The 13,147-nt window shown below is 33.3% G+C and overlaps 2 protein-coding genes across 7 annotated transcripts; one reads left to right on the top strand and one right to left on the bottom strand.

Annotated features, from left to right (window-relative positions):
- Positions 1-3,775: 3,775 nt before the first annotated feature.
- On the bottom strand, positions 3,776-7,222 carry LOC109338778 (probable glycosyltransferase At3g07620). Of its 3 annotated transcripts, XM_019576086.1 has the most exons (5): positions 6,361-7,220; positions 6,132-6,330; positions 5,920-6,050; positions 5,076-5,421; positions 3,776-4,537 (listed from the first exon to the last, which is right to left on the bottom strand). In XM_019576086.1, the coding sequence occupies exons 1-5, from the start codon at positions 6,849-6,851 to the stop codon at positions 3,869-3,871; spliced, it is 1,836 nt and encodes a 611-aa protein (XP_019431631.1). In that variant the 5' UTR covers positions 6,852-7,220; the 3' UTR covers positions 3,776-3,868. The 3 variants fall into 3 exon arrangements, with proteins under 3 accessions (XP_019431631.1, XP_019431630.1, XP_019431629.1); XM_019576085.1 differs by having other exon boundaries at positions 5,920-6,051; positions 6,136-7,222; XM_019576084.1 differs by having other exon boundaries at positions 6,132-7,220.
- Positions 7,223-7,752: 530 nt separating this feature from the next.
- On the top strand, positions 7,753-11,896 carry LOC109338779 (CRS2-associated factor 1, chloroplastic-like). 4 transcript variants are annotated; one of them, XM_019576091.1, is made up of 7 exons: positions 7,753-8,551; positions 9,846-9,973; positions 10,438-10,663; positions 10,762-10,889; positions 10,993-11,242; positions 11,279-11,334; positions 11,374-11,896. In XM_019576091.1, the coding sequence occupies exons 1-7, from the start codon at positions 7,795-7,797 to the stop codon at positions 11,881-11,883; spliced, it is 2,055 nt and encodes a 684-aa protein (XP_019431636.1). In that variant the 5' UTR covers positions 7,753-7,794; the 3' UTR covers positions 11,884-11,896. The 4 variants fall into 4 exon arrangements, with proteins under 4 accessions (XP_019431636.1, XP_019431634.1, XP_019431635.1 ...); XM_019576089.1 differs by having other exon boundaries at positions 11,279-11,896; XM_019576090.1 differs by having other exon boundaries at positions 10,993-11,334.
- The last annotated feature ends 1,251 nt before the right edge of the window (positions 11,897-13,147 follow it).

Below are 13,147 nucleotides of genomic sequence, written 5' to 3'. Positions count from 1 at the left end.
AATCATTAATAAGTTGATATTTATTATTGGATAATAAAGTTGTGATGAACATGATAGAGTAATTGTAGTGTCAATTCCATGTTTATTGTTTTTTAGCCATAAATAATACTTTTCATGGAGTCTTGTATTGAGTTGAGCATTCTCACTTTATAACGAGACTAGCTTTTAGTGGGTGTTTTTTTTTTCGATGAGCAAGATTCGAGTTAATATCATTGCTTAAAAGACATAAATATATATCATGCATCTAAGCTAATAACTGGTTGGTCAACATTTATTATTCTTTGGGGTGTTTCACATTATTACAAAGTTCGAGCAATAACCCAATGGCAAAAAAAAAGTTGAACCAGAATGTGCAAGTATGGATTGCATTATTGATATATTAGATTGTAAATTAATGGACAAAAGTAATACTAATTTTTCAAAAAAGTTAACAATAATTAGCCATGATGCATGCATAAAGTATATAAATACATAAATGTTGGACTAATTGGGTTACTATATAGAGAAACCAACTCAATTTTGGATTTTTTGCGTCTTTATTGTTATTTGCGCTTCAAATTCGTTTCAAATTGCGAGTCAATTAATTGGGTATCCTAGATTTAATAACTAAGAATATGACAAACAATACTTTTAGTTTGCTACTAGAACTCCAATAGGACTATAGCATATATGTGTGTAAATTTGTGGTCGCATTAGAGAAAAAAGAAAGTAGAGAATACCAAATCAAAGAAAAAGAAACACGTGGGATACTTGTAGTATTCATCATTTCATTCTTATGCTCAACAATGTCAATATCTACATTTTTTTTGGATGGATGGAGAAGAGAGATATGATCGAAAGTCTAGTAGTGAAATGTGAGGTATAAAAATGAGTTTTATGATTTATAATTTTGTATTTAAAAATAATTCAAAATCTATACTATTAAAATATTTTCAAGGATGGGGTTTCTAATATCTATAGGTATCACATAATCTATCTCTTCTTATCTATATTTTGATTAGAACTATGCAACCTAAGCTACATTTTGTACAAACACAAATGGGGGTGCAGATTAAATTGAATATTTTTAGACAAAGTACCTCTATTTTGAAGTAAACTCCAAACTCTATTGAACATCATGCTTGATGGCTACTTAAATTCTAGACAAGGTGTTGTGTTCTTCATTCCAAATTCATTGATTTGTTCAATTATTAGTTAACCTTCTCTTTGCATTTCATAATAACGTGATTGATTAATTAGTATTTAGGTGTGTACTCTTTACAATTAGCTAGTTAGATTTTCTTGATATGATGTTGACATTGCATGCATCATAATTAAATATGAAAATATTGGTTTCTCCTAAAGCCAATACTATCCTATTAGCTTGGTACGTTTTATTGTTTTCCCAATAAATACATAGATACTAGTATAAAGGCTTAACTCAACAAAACAACATTTATTCATTGTAGTCTTTGTTTCTTGTCTATTGCTTTTGTTAAGAAAGTATAGCTTAGCTAGCTAGAACTATATATGCATGTTCGGTAACTAAGAGCATCTAGGCTTGTGGTTCTTAAAGATATTATGAACATTATGAGAATGTTTTGTCTGTTCATAATTTCAAATGCATTTCACATTCCTATTTGTTAATATAGTTCGTTATAAGTTGAGGCATTAAAATAGTAGTTGCTTTTTAAATGCCTGTTTGGATCAAACTGATTTACAATTTTTGTAATTATAATATTTATATTAAACATGGAAGAGTCTAGAACAATTATTTCATATTTTTAATTATTGATTTAGTGGTCAATGCTTTACATTTTAACAAATGGGTCTACATTTCAAACCTTATCTTCTACAATTACCCACTCTTTTTTGCTAAGACATTTTTTAATATAAAATATAAATGTGGATGAGTATGTTTAAGAGGTTCCATTTATAGATAGAGTTGCATCATTAACATAAATATTTGGTTGATATTCTTAAGTTTTAGAAAAATATAAAGTAGACAATGAAATACATTTAAGTATTAAATTTCAGTTCACAGCTGCCATTCTCTAAAGAATTAAGGAGGCCCTCATTTCGGCCATTGATGACAATTTAATACAAACCTATCAATGCAATAGGTTGAGGAAACATGAAGAAAACAAAATATAATTAAGGAGCCCAATAATCTCATTTTTTTAACACACTTTTTCTTAAAAAAATGTTTCACATTCTCTTTTTAATTAACTAACATAATATCACTTAAATATGAAATTATAATAGCATACAAATGTAGAATAATCCACCCTAGTTTTTCCTGTGGCTGTACTATTGAATATGCCATATAAATTCAGAATACTGATATGTCTACTTGAGCTTGCAATAGCTTATTGCTACAAAGGAACCAAAATATTTAATATAATAAATGAGTGGAGCCATTTATAATTGACTTTCCTTTTCCTCTTAATTGTTTTGGATGTATATCATCTAACTCATAAGTTATTCACATGCAATTCCTGTACTATCCATATATACTCGACAGTTTTGGGGTTCTCTCTAGTAGTACTTGTCATACCATTTTCATGCTTTTCTTTCAATTTACTTTAAACAAATTGATATAAAAAATGTCTCACCATATGAAAAAAAAAAGTAGTGTTATCTTTTTCATTATTAGCCTTTTTTAATCTCATTTCTGTATTAAAAAAAGTCAATGCTTGCCAGTAATATAGATAAGGTTTATAATAGGGTGATATTGTTAATCATAATTTAATGAAACACAAAATATGATTAATTGGTTGGAGAGATTAATAAAGAATTTGAAGTGTTAATAACATCACCAAATATGACATGGTTAAATAATGTCATGGACTTCTCCTAAGTCTGAACTTCAACACTGCTGTTATATGAATTGCCTATCAAATTGAATTGAATATATCATATATGTACATCATAAATGTCAACAGAGCCTATGTTGGTGTTTACATTAAATAACATGATGTTGATCCTCCCTGAATGCCTTTGATGTTTAGTGTCCCATCACGTACTTTCAATTTTCCCAAACGAGGAATGTTATTTGTATACACATTTAACATATATTTTATAGTTTAATATCTATGTACTAACAGTGTAAAAATGTAAAATTTATATACTCATTGCTTCATCCACCTTGGCTTATTTTTTTAAAAAGGCATTGATGATTGAAAATGAATGACAGATAATGCAGTGACTTATAGTGTCAATATATACATATTTTTCTCTATATTTTATGGGGTTTTATTTATTAAAAGAAGACAATAAATATTTAAAAAAATTTATTAAAAAATGCAGTGTTTGATGTAAAATAGTGTCAGTATGAAGAGTCCTCATTTAACAAGACTTTAAACATATCAATGTGAAAATGGTATCGCGAAACCATTTTTACTTAGTTTTTACTTATAAGTCACATAATAACTTATACATGCATTTATGTACTGGCCCATTTAAATAATATATATAAAGGGTAGAGTATCCACGATAATTGTTATTAACGCTGTTGTTAATGAAATAAGAACATTTTTACTCTATTCTTCACTATGTCGTTTTTATTTTCTGATTTTTGTTATTAAATAAGAACAATTCTTAATTGTTCTTAGCCAAAGGAAAATAAAGAAAGAGGTAGATGTTGTAAAAAAAATGTAGATATTGTAGGACCTTAATAAGAATAAGAATAAAAATGATATTTATCATTGTTAGAAAAGACTAGATATTATTCTTATTTCATTAGAAGTTATAATAAATTATAAAATAATGTGTGACACACGAAGATTTTGTTTGCCATTATTACTTGGTTTGCAGCACCAATTTGAGGTTACCAAGAATGTGCTGCTGGTTTGACTTATTCAACTATATATATTATATTATGACAACATCACCTAGTTCTAATTTGAGAAAGTCTATTGTTCCAAATTGAATGAAGAATCATATGAAATAAGTCATACTTAACAGGAATTTTATGCCACTTGAAATGCTGCTGAACCTTCTCTACTCCCAAATGCAATGCCAGGTACTTCTCTTCCGGTATTGAGACAAGTATGTTTCTAAGTCTCGGGATATCGCTTTCGCGAACATGTACCGAAAATGCTTCCCAGTTCAATACTTCAAAGAAAGGAGGAACATAATTATCTGATATTATAACAGGGACACACCCTGAAAAAATGGCCTCAACTATTCTTGGGGTGTGAACTTCATACCCTCTAGCACATATGCAATACTTGCTGCTATTCATGTATTCCCTATAGATTCTTTTACCTTCGATGTCACGTGCCATTGGTCCAAAAATTTTCATGTCCGGTTCTTTATTCTCCCAGTGTTTTAGCAGGATCGGGCGGAGATAACCGTGCATGCCGCCAGCAAAAAAGGCCAGAATAGACTTCTCCGAAGGAGGTTTTCTTGCAAGATCTTTTAGTGGATCCATCATAGAGTGTATATATGTAACAGGTAGTGTAGTGTCCTTGCCTATTTGGAAGCCTTTAGCAATATTAGCATTGCAGAGAGACCTAATACATTTTTTCATAGGTTGCCTTGTGATTTTGGAGGCCTGCAATTTCACATAGATCACATTATGTTAATATTGCAGAAAAGTTTAAGCTGCCTTAGGTCTAGGTTCAACAACACAAAGTAATTCATAGGTGTGGGGTCATCATCCCTTTTCACTAGATATATATCACTAGTGTTAAAAGTTTTCTGAGACAACATTGATCATATTGTAAAACATGTACATGTGATATTATAGGACACCTTGGTCTAAAAATTAACCCATGACTTAGCATAATAAGCATTTACACTACCATGATGATGGTAAAACTGCTAAATCATTCTACACAGAGTTTGGGTCGGCAAATCAGAAGGACTTGTATAGAGCCTAGATGTGTGTCTGAGCCACCTTGCATAGAGTGTGAACAATCCAACTAAATGGTCACTGATTTATGAACTGATCAAACTTCTGTATTGATAAATGATTGTTTCTTAAAGATCATTTCATTAAAGGAGGGCAATCTTAAAAGTGAACTTATTAACATTATGCCGTAATAAAAAATTATGAGAATACTAATCAAAGTGATGCATTAGAACCTGACCCAATCATGACAAGCAACTAGAAAATGATCTGCTCCCTCAGTTCTGTTCCAGAATCGATATTTTCCAGCGATTAACTGCACGTATCTCTCAAGGTATTGCTCCATCTGCTTACTATGAAGGTTTTGTTCAGAAAGAGCAACCCTTAGCATTTGTGAACTGAATGGTAGGTAGAACAAATGAGCTTTTCTGGGATCCCTCACTATGAACCTTTTATTTCCCTCCGTTAATTTCATAAACCACCCCTCCGAGGCATAAAGTCCTCTCATCTTCGGTTGATGAAATATAGGTCTTTCTCCTTCTCTATAGATATAAACTTTGAGCTTGCGTTCCATCAGTTCGTAACTCCTGAAGAATAAAAATGCTTCAGTTATCTACTGAGAGAAGATCTGCATATGAACAGGTTAAAATAAAAATAAAGCGGTGTCTTCAGACCAATAGATGAAATAATGTCCATATCATTGCTTGTGCAAGTGAAATCTAGTTGACAATATGCATATTTAGATTTATAGGATTAAATTGCAAATGCGTTCTTGAAATTGATTTTAGCAATTCAAAAATCTAACCAAATCAATCATAGTAACACATTGCAAAGGTCAGTCTAGTGCCCGAGGCTTTACCAAGTGGAGTTTGGGAATAATAGATATATGTAGTCTTACCCTTGCAAGTGGAGAGATTGTCTCAAGGATTTAAACCTTACTATTGCGCAAAAGACTCACCCTAATCATAGTATTAGTATCGTGTAACACACTCACCAAAAACTTAATAGCTAGGCAACTGAGACTATAATGAATAATTCCTAATGCAATGCTAAGCATCTAACATACTGAACTATAGCAAAGATACCTTGAAAACTTGGAAACATCTCGGAAAATAGGTCCATAAAGTTCTGAAGAATTTGATATTATACGAGCTTTTTCAATGTCCAGTTTGGCAGATAACAGTTCACGATCACGTTGAGAAGACCACTTTGGCCTCTGTCATCAATAAGTAAAAATTAGGAGTCCATACATATTCGACAATGACTCAAATTGGAACCAAAAAGCTGAACCCCATACCATGGAAGAATTAAAACTCTGAAGCAACAAAGAGTTCATCTCTGTTATTGAAGTTGGCCACACCAACTTCCTCCTCATGTTTGGAGTATCTATCTTAGATTCATTATTCAAGACAGGCAAAGGAGTTTTCAATAGCAGTGACTTCTCATTATGAGGTTGCATTTCCACACTTTGCGTTCCACTCACGGTTGAAGATTCTTCTCCAGTAACAAATAGATCAGATGTAACCAAACCTGCATCCAGATTTTTTATGCTCTTCGAACGAATCCCCTTTGATGCGAATTGCATGTCATGTACCCGGCCTTGAATATTATATCTGTTATCCATTTCTCTATCCTGTTGTGTGGGATCATGAGCATATTTAGGCCTTTTCTGAGTGAAACTGTAAATTCCATCTTCATGGTTTTCAACTTCAGAATTGTTGATATCTCTTTTCTCAAAATGGAACCCCCTTCTTGAACTTTTGTCCTCATTAGATTCCAAATCATGATCAAAATCTGCTTCTTTCTCATAAGTAGTATTATGCATAAAATTGGTCACATTGAAAACATCAACTGGTAAAGCTATTGATAGCTTGTTACCATCCCAAACAGAAAGTATTCTCAAAGAGGATAGTCCAAAACATTGGAAAACAACTATTGTAGAAACCAACATTCCAACAATTAAAAGTGCTAGATGATACAATCTCAATCTCAAGGCTAGAACACTGATAATACCCATTTCATGCAAAAAAAACTCAACTTATGATAAACCCAATATTCAGTTATTCACCATTACATGGACTGACCTTATAAATCTAGAAAATAAACATGAAAAGGACATTATAGCTTCTCAAGTGTAGATGAACAAATCAGACAGCAAAACACACTTTCATCTTAAAAAGAAAAAAAAGTAAAAGAAATAAACATGAAATCTTCTCTGCTAACTACAATGACTTCAACATAAACATTACCTATCCCACTTCACTGCTTCTCTTTTTGGCTTTGTTGTCAAAGTTGCAGTGTCTTCCTTATCAGTCAAATGAGCAGAAGATTAAAAAAGTGACCTTGTTATTGCAGATAATTACATTGATACCACTGTCTTGTTGAATGAAAAAAAAAACACATGCACTTATTTTTTTAAGGTACAGTTACTCTCTCTTCCTTAGCTTTTCAGAAAATCAATTCAGCTCTTAAATTTTATAAATTTGGAATTGTCTCTCTTATACACATATTTTGTAAGAGTTTATTATAACAAATCATTTGAATTTAATCAATAAATTACATATTTATGCTCATGTTTTTTGTGTAAAGTTTGATAGAATAAAGAACTACAATTAAAACTTTCTTTTTAAATATGTATCAGTTTTCTATTAAAGTAAGATAAGAGACACAAAAAGTAAAACAATAGATCTCGTTAACCAATATAAAAGAGTTGATTTACCACTTAACCTAATCCAAAATCAACAGTATATGAATGACTGAATAATAATATTTTATAAATTAAAGGACTAAGAAAATTTTAAAATATTTTAGGATTCTATTTGAATTTTTCAATTTCCCATATAATTCAGGGACTCTAAAATAGTTAAGCCATTTTAAATCCCGAAAATACCCTCCATCGTTGTGTTTCCTATTTACACTTCTCAGGGTTCAGTGGTTGAGTTCAATTCAGAGAAGCAAAAATGGCTCTAAATCTGAATATACCAATCAAGTTCCCATTTTTCACTCCACCCATCGACCCAAACCCGATAGATAACCCGACCCATAACCGCCCCTCCACGGAGGTCCGGTTCTCCCGTTGGGGCAACGCCAACGCCGAGAAATTCGAACAGCGTCGACGCGCCCAAGAGGAAATCGAAGCTGATATCCGCCGCACGCGCCGCTTCAATGCCATCGAAAAGATAACTCAAACTGTCACCTCCCCCACCACCGCTGTCGAAACATTCAAATCCACCGGAACACCCTCCACTCCGTCGCGCTCTTCAATTCCGGGCAAAAAATCAAAGTACTCAAAACCACCACCACCACCAAAACCCTCTCCCGAAGATGAAAATCCACCAATTGATGTCACAGAGATTCCCGATAAGAGGTTTCCATTGCCACCTCGGAATGTGAAAATCGGAGAAGATGGAGTTTCATATTTCATTGACGGTGCTCCGTTTGAGTTCAAGTATAGCTACACTGAGACGCCGAACATCAAGCCGATACAATTGCGGCAAGAGCCGGTTGTTCCGTTTGGACCGGAAACAATGCGGCGGCCGTGGACCGGGCGGATACCTAAGGACAATAGGCGGTTCATGATTCCGCCTCCGCCGGACCTTTATTCGAATGGGCCGCGGCCCATGTCGAGGGAGGAGACACTGGGGGAGCCATTGACAGAGGAAGAGATCAATGGATTGGTTGAGGCTACAATGAAAAGTACCCGCGTGCTTTATATTGGTATTTCTCTATTCTCTTCACTATATTCAACACTTTGGTTTGTAATTTCTTAATATGTAACAGAATGCTTTTTTCTCTTGTGAACTTTGTTACATGTGTTAGATAGGAAAGGTAGCAACTTAGGAGGGGTTACTGGTGTAAGACCCGACTGGATCCTCATATATCTTAGTAGACTAAATGTTAGATGTCTTATAGCGACACTTGTTGGAATGGGGCAAAAAAGCACTCCGGAAAGGAATTACTTCCTTACCCATAGGGTGAAAGACACCTTTCCTTAGCATTTGGTAGACATGATATAATAGGATGATACAATTTGACGTGTAGTGTAATTATAATTTTATATAAACTTAACACGACAGAAAATAGATTAGAAAGTATAACATTTCATGTTGAGCAGCATGAGGTTGATGTATATTGGTAATTTTGGCATTTATTCAACATTTAGGTTTGTAATTCATAGGCAGCAGCTTTTGATAGAATGTCACAGTAAGACTGAACAAAATGATACAGAGTATGAGTTTTACTTGTTTGATGTATTACCTAACCGGGACTAAAATACTGAAAAACATAACATTTTGGTTCCATTAAAATGGTGGAACCAAAGGGAACAGTATATTTTATCTTGCACATGCATCAAATGCTACCTCAATATATTGGAAATATTAATATAAGAAGGGTTAATCAATATGGAAAAGATACTTGCATTAACATTGTGATTAGGTGCTATATGTAAAGAATATAAGTCTGTGCAAGTATCACACCATCCTGAAAAGGTACAGTAGACTAGGGTGTTATGCAATGGCTTATATTGGAGAATTTGAAGACTGAGGAGTGTGTGAGTGTAAATCTTCTATTTCTATTTATATATATTTTTTTATCAGTGTATCCTTTAGAGATTTGAGGATAGTAGATCAAATGTAAGATAATCCAATTTCTCGAGGCAAATGGAGGCCAAGGAAAATCATAGGCGAAATGATTAGGGAAGATTTAGAGATCAATACTTTGCCAATGAACATGATTTATGATAAAAGCTTTATAGTGTCATTCAATCTATGTCGCTGGCCCCATCTAGTGGTACTAAGGCTTGGTTGTTGTCGTTGCTTATCTGTGTCTCCTTTAGGATCCAGCGGGCATAACATTCTAGCCCATGTTGTCTGTAATGGATGCATCCCTTTCCAAGATGTATAATTTTTAACCTTTTAGTTAGCGCCTGTTCAAACAACTTTGTGCCAGTGTTGTTACTCTAATCAATGCTATATGGGTTAGGTTTCATGTTAGTGTTTTCTATTTTTAGGTAGAGATGGTTTCACTCATAATATGTTGGAGAATGTACATGCTCTTTGGAAATGGAAGAGGGTGTGCAAGATAAAATGCAAAGGAGTGTGTACTGTTGACATGGATAATGTGTGCCAGCAGTTAGAGGTAGGTTTCTTCTGCTTTTAACTTCTCATCCTTGAACGTAGCACAGATATCAATTAATCTTCACTTTAAACAATGTGTTTTTTAATGATGTGACAAGTTCTGTAAATAACAATCTTAGCTAGTTTTTCAATATGTTTCTTGGCTATATAATTTAGTCTGTTCTTCATCTTTTTCTCTTGCACTGTAATGAAAATAAATGCTTACAGGGAGAATTATATTATAGTTTACCATGTCAACTTGGATTCAATCATGCTTTATAGTGCTGTTTGATGCCTTTTTAGGGGATAAAAAATACTCCTTTTTCTTTGGCTTCTCCCAATGACCTAAAACTGTATCTGCAACTTTGTTTTTCTTTTCAATCATGTATCTTTGCTATTATGTCCTCTGACATTCATCAATAAAAGAAGTCAAACATGCTTTGTTATTTTTGTGTTCCTCTTGTCTCATTTTCTCTGGTTTAACAGGAAAGGACTGGGGGGAAAATCATTTACAGAAAGGGTGGTGTAGTGCACCTTTTCCGGGGCCGAAACTACAATTATAAAAATCGTCCACGTTTTCCTCTGATGCTGTGGAAACCTGTCCCCCCAGTATATCCTCGCTTAGTTAAGCGAGTTCCAGAAGGTCTAACACTTGAAAAAGCAACTGAAATGCGTCGGAAGGGAAGGGACTTGATACCCATATGCAAGCTAGGTACATACTTTAGGATGTTCCCTAACGGGAAAGGAAAACAATTGTTCTTTTCTTGCTGGCTGACATATATCTCTCTATCTATATATTGATCGTTACAGGAAAAAATGGAGTTTATTGTGACCTTGTACCAAATATCAGAGAGGCATTCGAAGAATGTGAACTAGTGCGAATAAATTGTGAAGGACTAAGTGAAAGTGACTATAGAAGGATTGCATCAAAACTAAGGGTATAACCAATTCTCCACCTGTATGTTCCATATGAAGATGATAATGCCCTTGTTTGGTGTCACATAAGTAACATGTTTTTCTTCCATATATGTTCGACTATAGGATCTTGTTCCATGCATATTGCTTTCACTTGCAAGTGAGCAGATAGTTTTGTGGAGAGGACAAAATTGGAGGCCATCTTCACCAAATCTAGGAGATGACTGCAAGGAAGCTAATAAAATCAATGTTGATAGTGCAAATTCCAATACACTGCCTTCAGATGTCCAAGAATTCAAAGCACCATGTCTACATAAGAATTTAGTAAACCATCTAAGCAATGAATCTCATGGCATTAGCATATCTTCTAGTTCAGGCGATGTGATGTTGAGTAAGGTTGTGGTTGCTTATCCCACAGAAAATTGCAATCTACCCGAGTCTGTGGTTTCTGATGCTACTTCACTTTCTATGAGAACCTATGAAGTTGAGCCACAACCTGGTGGGAGCACCAGCCTAATTGTGACCATGCTAGGAGCTGGTGACAATTCTGTCATCAACATCATAGATCCTCACACCGATATGTTGCGACATGGTTCAGAATCAGTAGATGTTGGTCGGCCATCAAAGCCAGCTGTACCTTGTAGAGAAGTTTTATTACTTTTGGAGCAGGCTGTTGAGGAAGGCAGGGCACTTGTTTTAGATGATGAATCTTTGGATGCTGACAATATTCATCAAACCTCAAAGATCTTTGCCAGATCAGCTCCATCCGGGCCTGTTTTTAAGCTACCCAAAAAGGTTAAGGTTCAAAATAGTAACAAGCAAGAACATTCAACTTTGGAGCTAAAAAAAGTTACCATTGTTTCAACGAAAAACAAAAAAGAGAAGAGTTCTAACAGCAACCAAACCTTAATCTCACTAGATGAGTTTGACTTTAAAAAGATTGAGAGAAAAGAAAATTCCGATCCTGTAGTGCGGCAAAGAACAGCAAGAGTAGATGTACTTGCAAGACTTTTGTGATATGTTACCAGTTGGAAGCATAAAAAAAATTGTTATACTAGAGCATCCCCAACTTGAGACCAGAGAGAGTTGTTAAAAGGAGTACATTTCAATTTTGTGTTCAGTATAATTGTGAAAATTAGAATATAATTATAATCAAGTATAGATGTTTGGATGCCTTCACAAATGATTTTGTTTCATTTAATTAAGGAGGATGCCTATGAGATTGTTTTCCCAAGCATGATCTTGTAATCTGTTTTCTGGGCTTTCATGCCAGTTGAATATAAAAAAAAATCATCTCTTTTTACACATTAAATTAGTATAAAGATGTTTGTATAAAGTACTAATATTTGTTTCAACTTTCAACATGTTTGGCCTCACGAACAATACCCAAATTACTATATTAATAGCATTAAGAGCACTAACTAAAGAATATGAAACAGTAAATGTTCAAAAATAGCCATTTTTAAATATATTTAATGCTTTTACTATTTAATACATACGACTCCAGGAATTGTTATATATAATTTCATAAAATGGCAATAATAAAATAGATAGTTTTAACAACATTTTAGAACAAGAATTATATATTACTCTATTTGTCTCACAAAGTTAGTAATATGGTAAAGAATCATACTATGGGAGGAAAGAGTTACTGGTTAAGATATAGGAGTAAATGGCAATGGCTACTCTGAGTATATGATTATTGTTTTGCTCTTTTTTATGAATGATATTATCCTCTTTTAGTAACTACAGAATTCATAAATTTTTCAATATCCTATATCTCATATACCTGTATACTAAATCATGATGTAATTTGATAAGTACACTAAATAAATGAGTAAACCAAATATACAGGAAGGTTAGTTAAATAAATAAATTACCCAATCCAATCTAGTTTTATAAACTGTTTGAAAATACAAAAATTCCATATTTAAACTAAAAATTGAAGTGTACTGGTACATAAAAACTAGTACAAGCGTTTACGGCATAAATCTGCACCACAATGGCAAAGCATTTTCTTAATATTTCCATCTGGTCCCATAACACTATCAAGTTGGTATCCATAGTCATATGTAAGTTCCTGTCAAAACATACAATAATAACACTTTTTATCATTTCAAGGAAGATGTTTAGTTATTATACAAATACCTATAATTAACATAATCAATAATAAGAAAGCATTGTTATATCATATAGGGCAACAAATTTAAGTGTGCTTGTACCATATATTCACCTAGTGGATCAGTTAAAACTTCCAAGTATATATATATATATATATATA

The sequence above is a fragment of the Lupinus angustifolius genome, unplaced genomic scaffold (genome assembly GCF_001865875.1).
Source record: "Lupinus angustifolius cultivar Tanjil unplaced genomic scaffold, LupAngTanjil_v1.0 Scaffold_41_107, whole genome shotgun sequence".
NCBI lineage: Eukaryota > Viridiplantae > Streptophyta > Magnoliopsida > Fabales > Fabaceae > Lupinus > Lupinus angustifolius.
This window is presented reverse-complemented; position numbering and strand designations above follow the sequence as displayed.

Coding starts and splice junctions, on each gene's coding strand:
- LOC109338778 (XM_019576084.1), bottom strand. CDS start 6,851: ATGGGTATTATCAGTGTTCTAGCCTTGAGATTGAGATTGTATCATCTA. Junction 5,422..5,919: donor GATGTTTCCAAGTTTTCAAG/GTATCTTTGCTA, acceptor TTTATTCTTCAG/GAGTTACGAACTGATGGAAC. Junction 4,538..5,075: donor TAGTTGCTTGTCATGATTGG/GTCAGGTTCTAA, acceptor GTGAAATTGCAG/GCCTCCAAAATCACAAGGCA.
- LOC109338779 (XM_019576087.1), top strand. CDS start 7,795: ATGGCTCTAAATCTGAATATACCAATCAAGTTCCCATTTTTCACTCCA. Junction 8,552..9,845: donor TACCCGCGTGCTTTATATTG/GTATTTCTCTAT, acceptor TTCTATTTTTAG/GTAGAGATGGTTTCACTCAT. Junction 10,664..10,761: donor GATACCCATATGCAAGCTAG/GTACATACTTTA, acceptor TGATCGTTACAG/GAAAAAATGGAGTTTATTGT.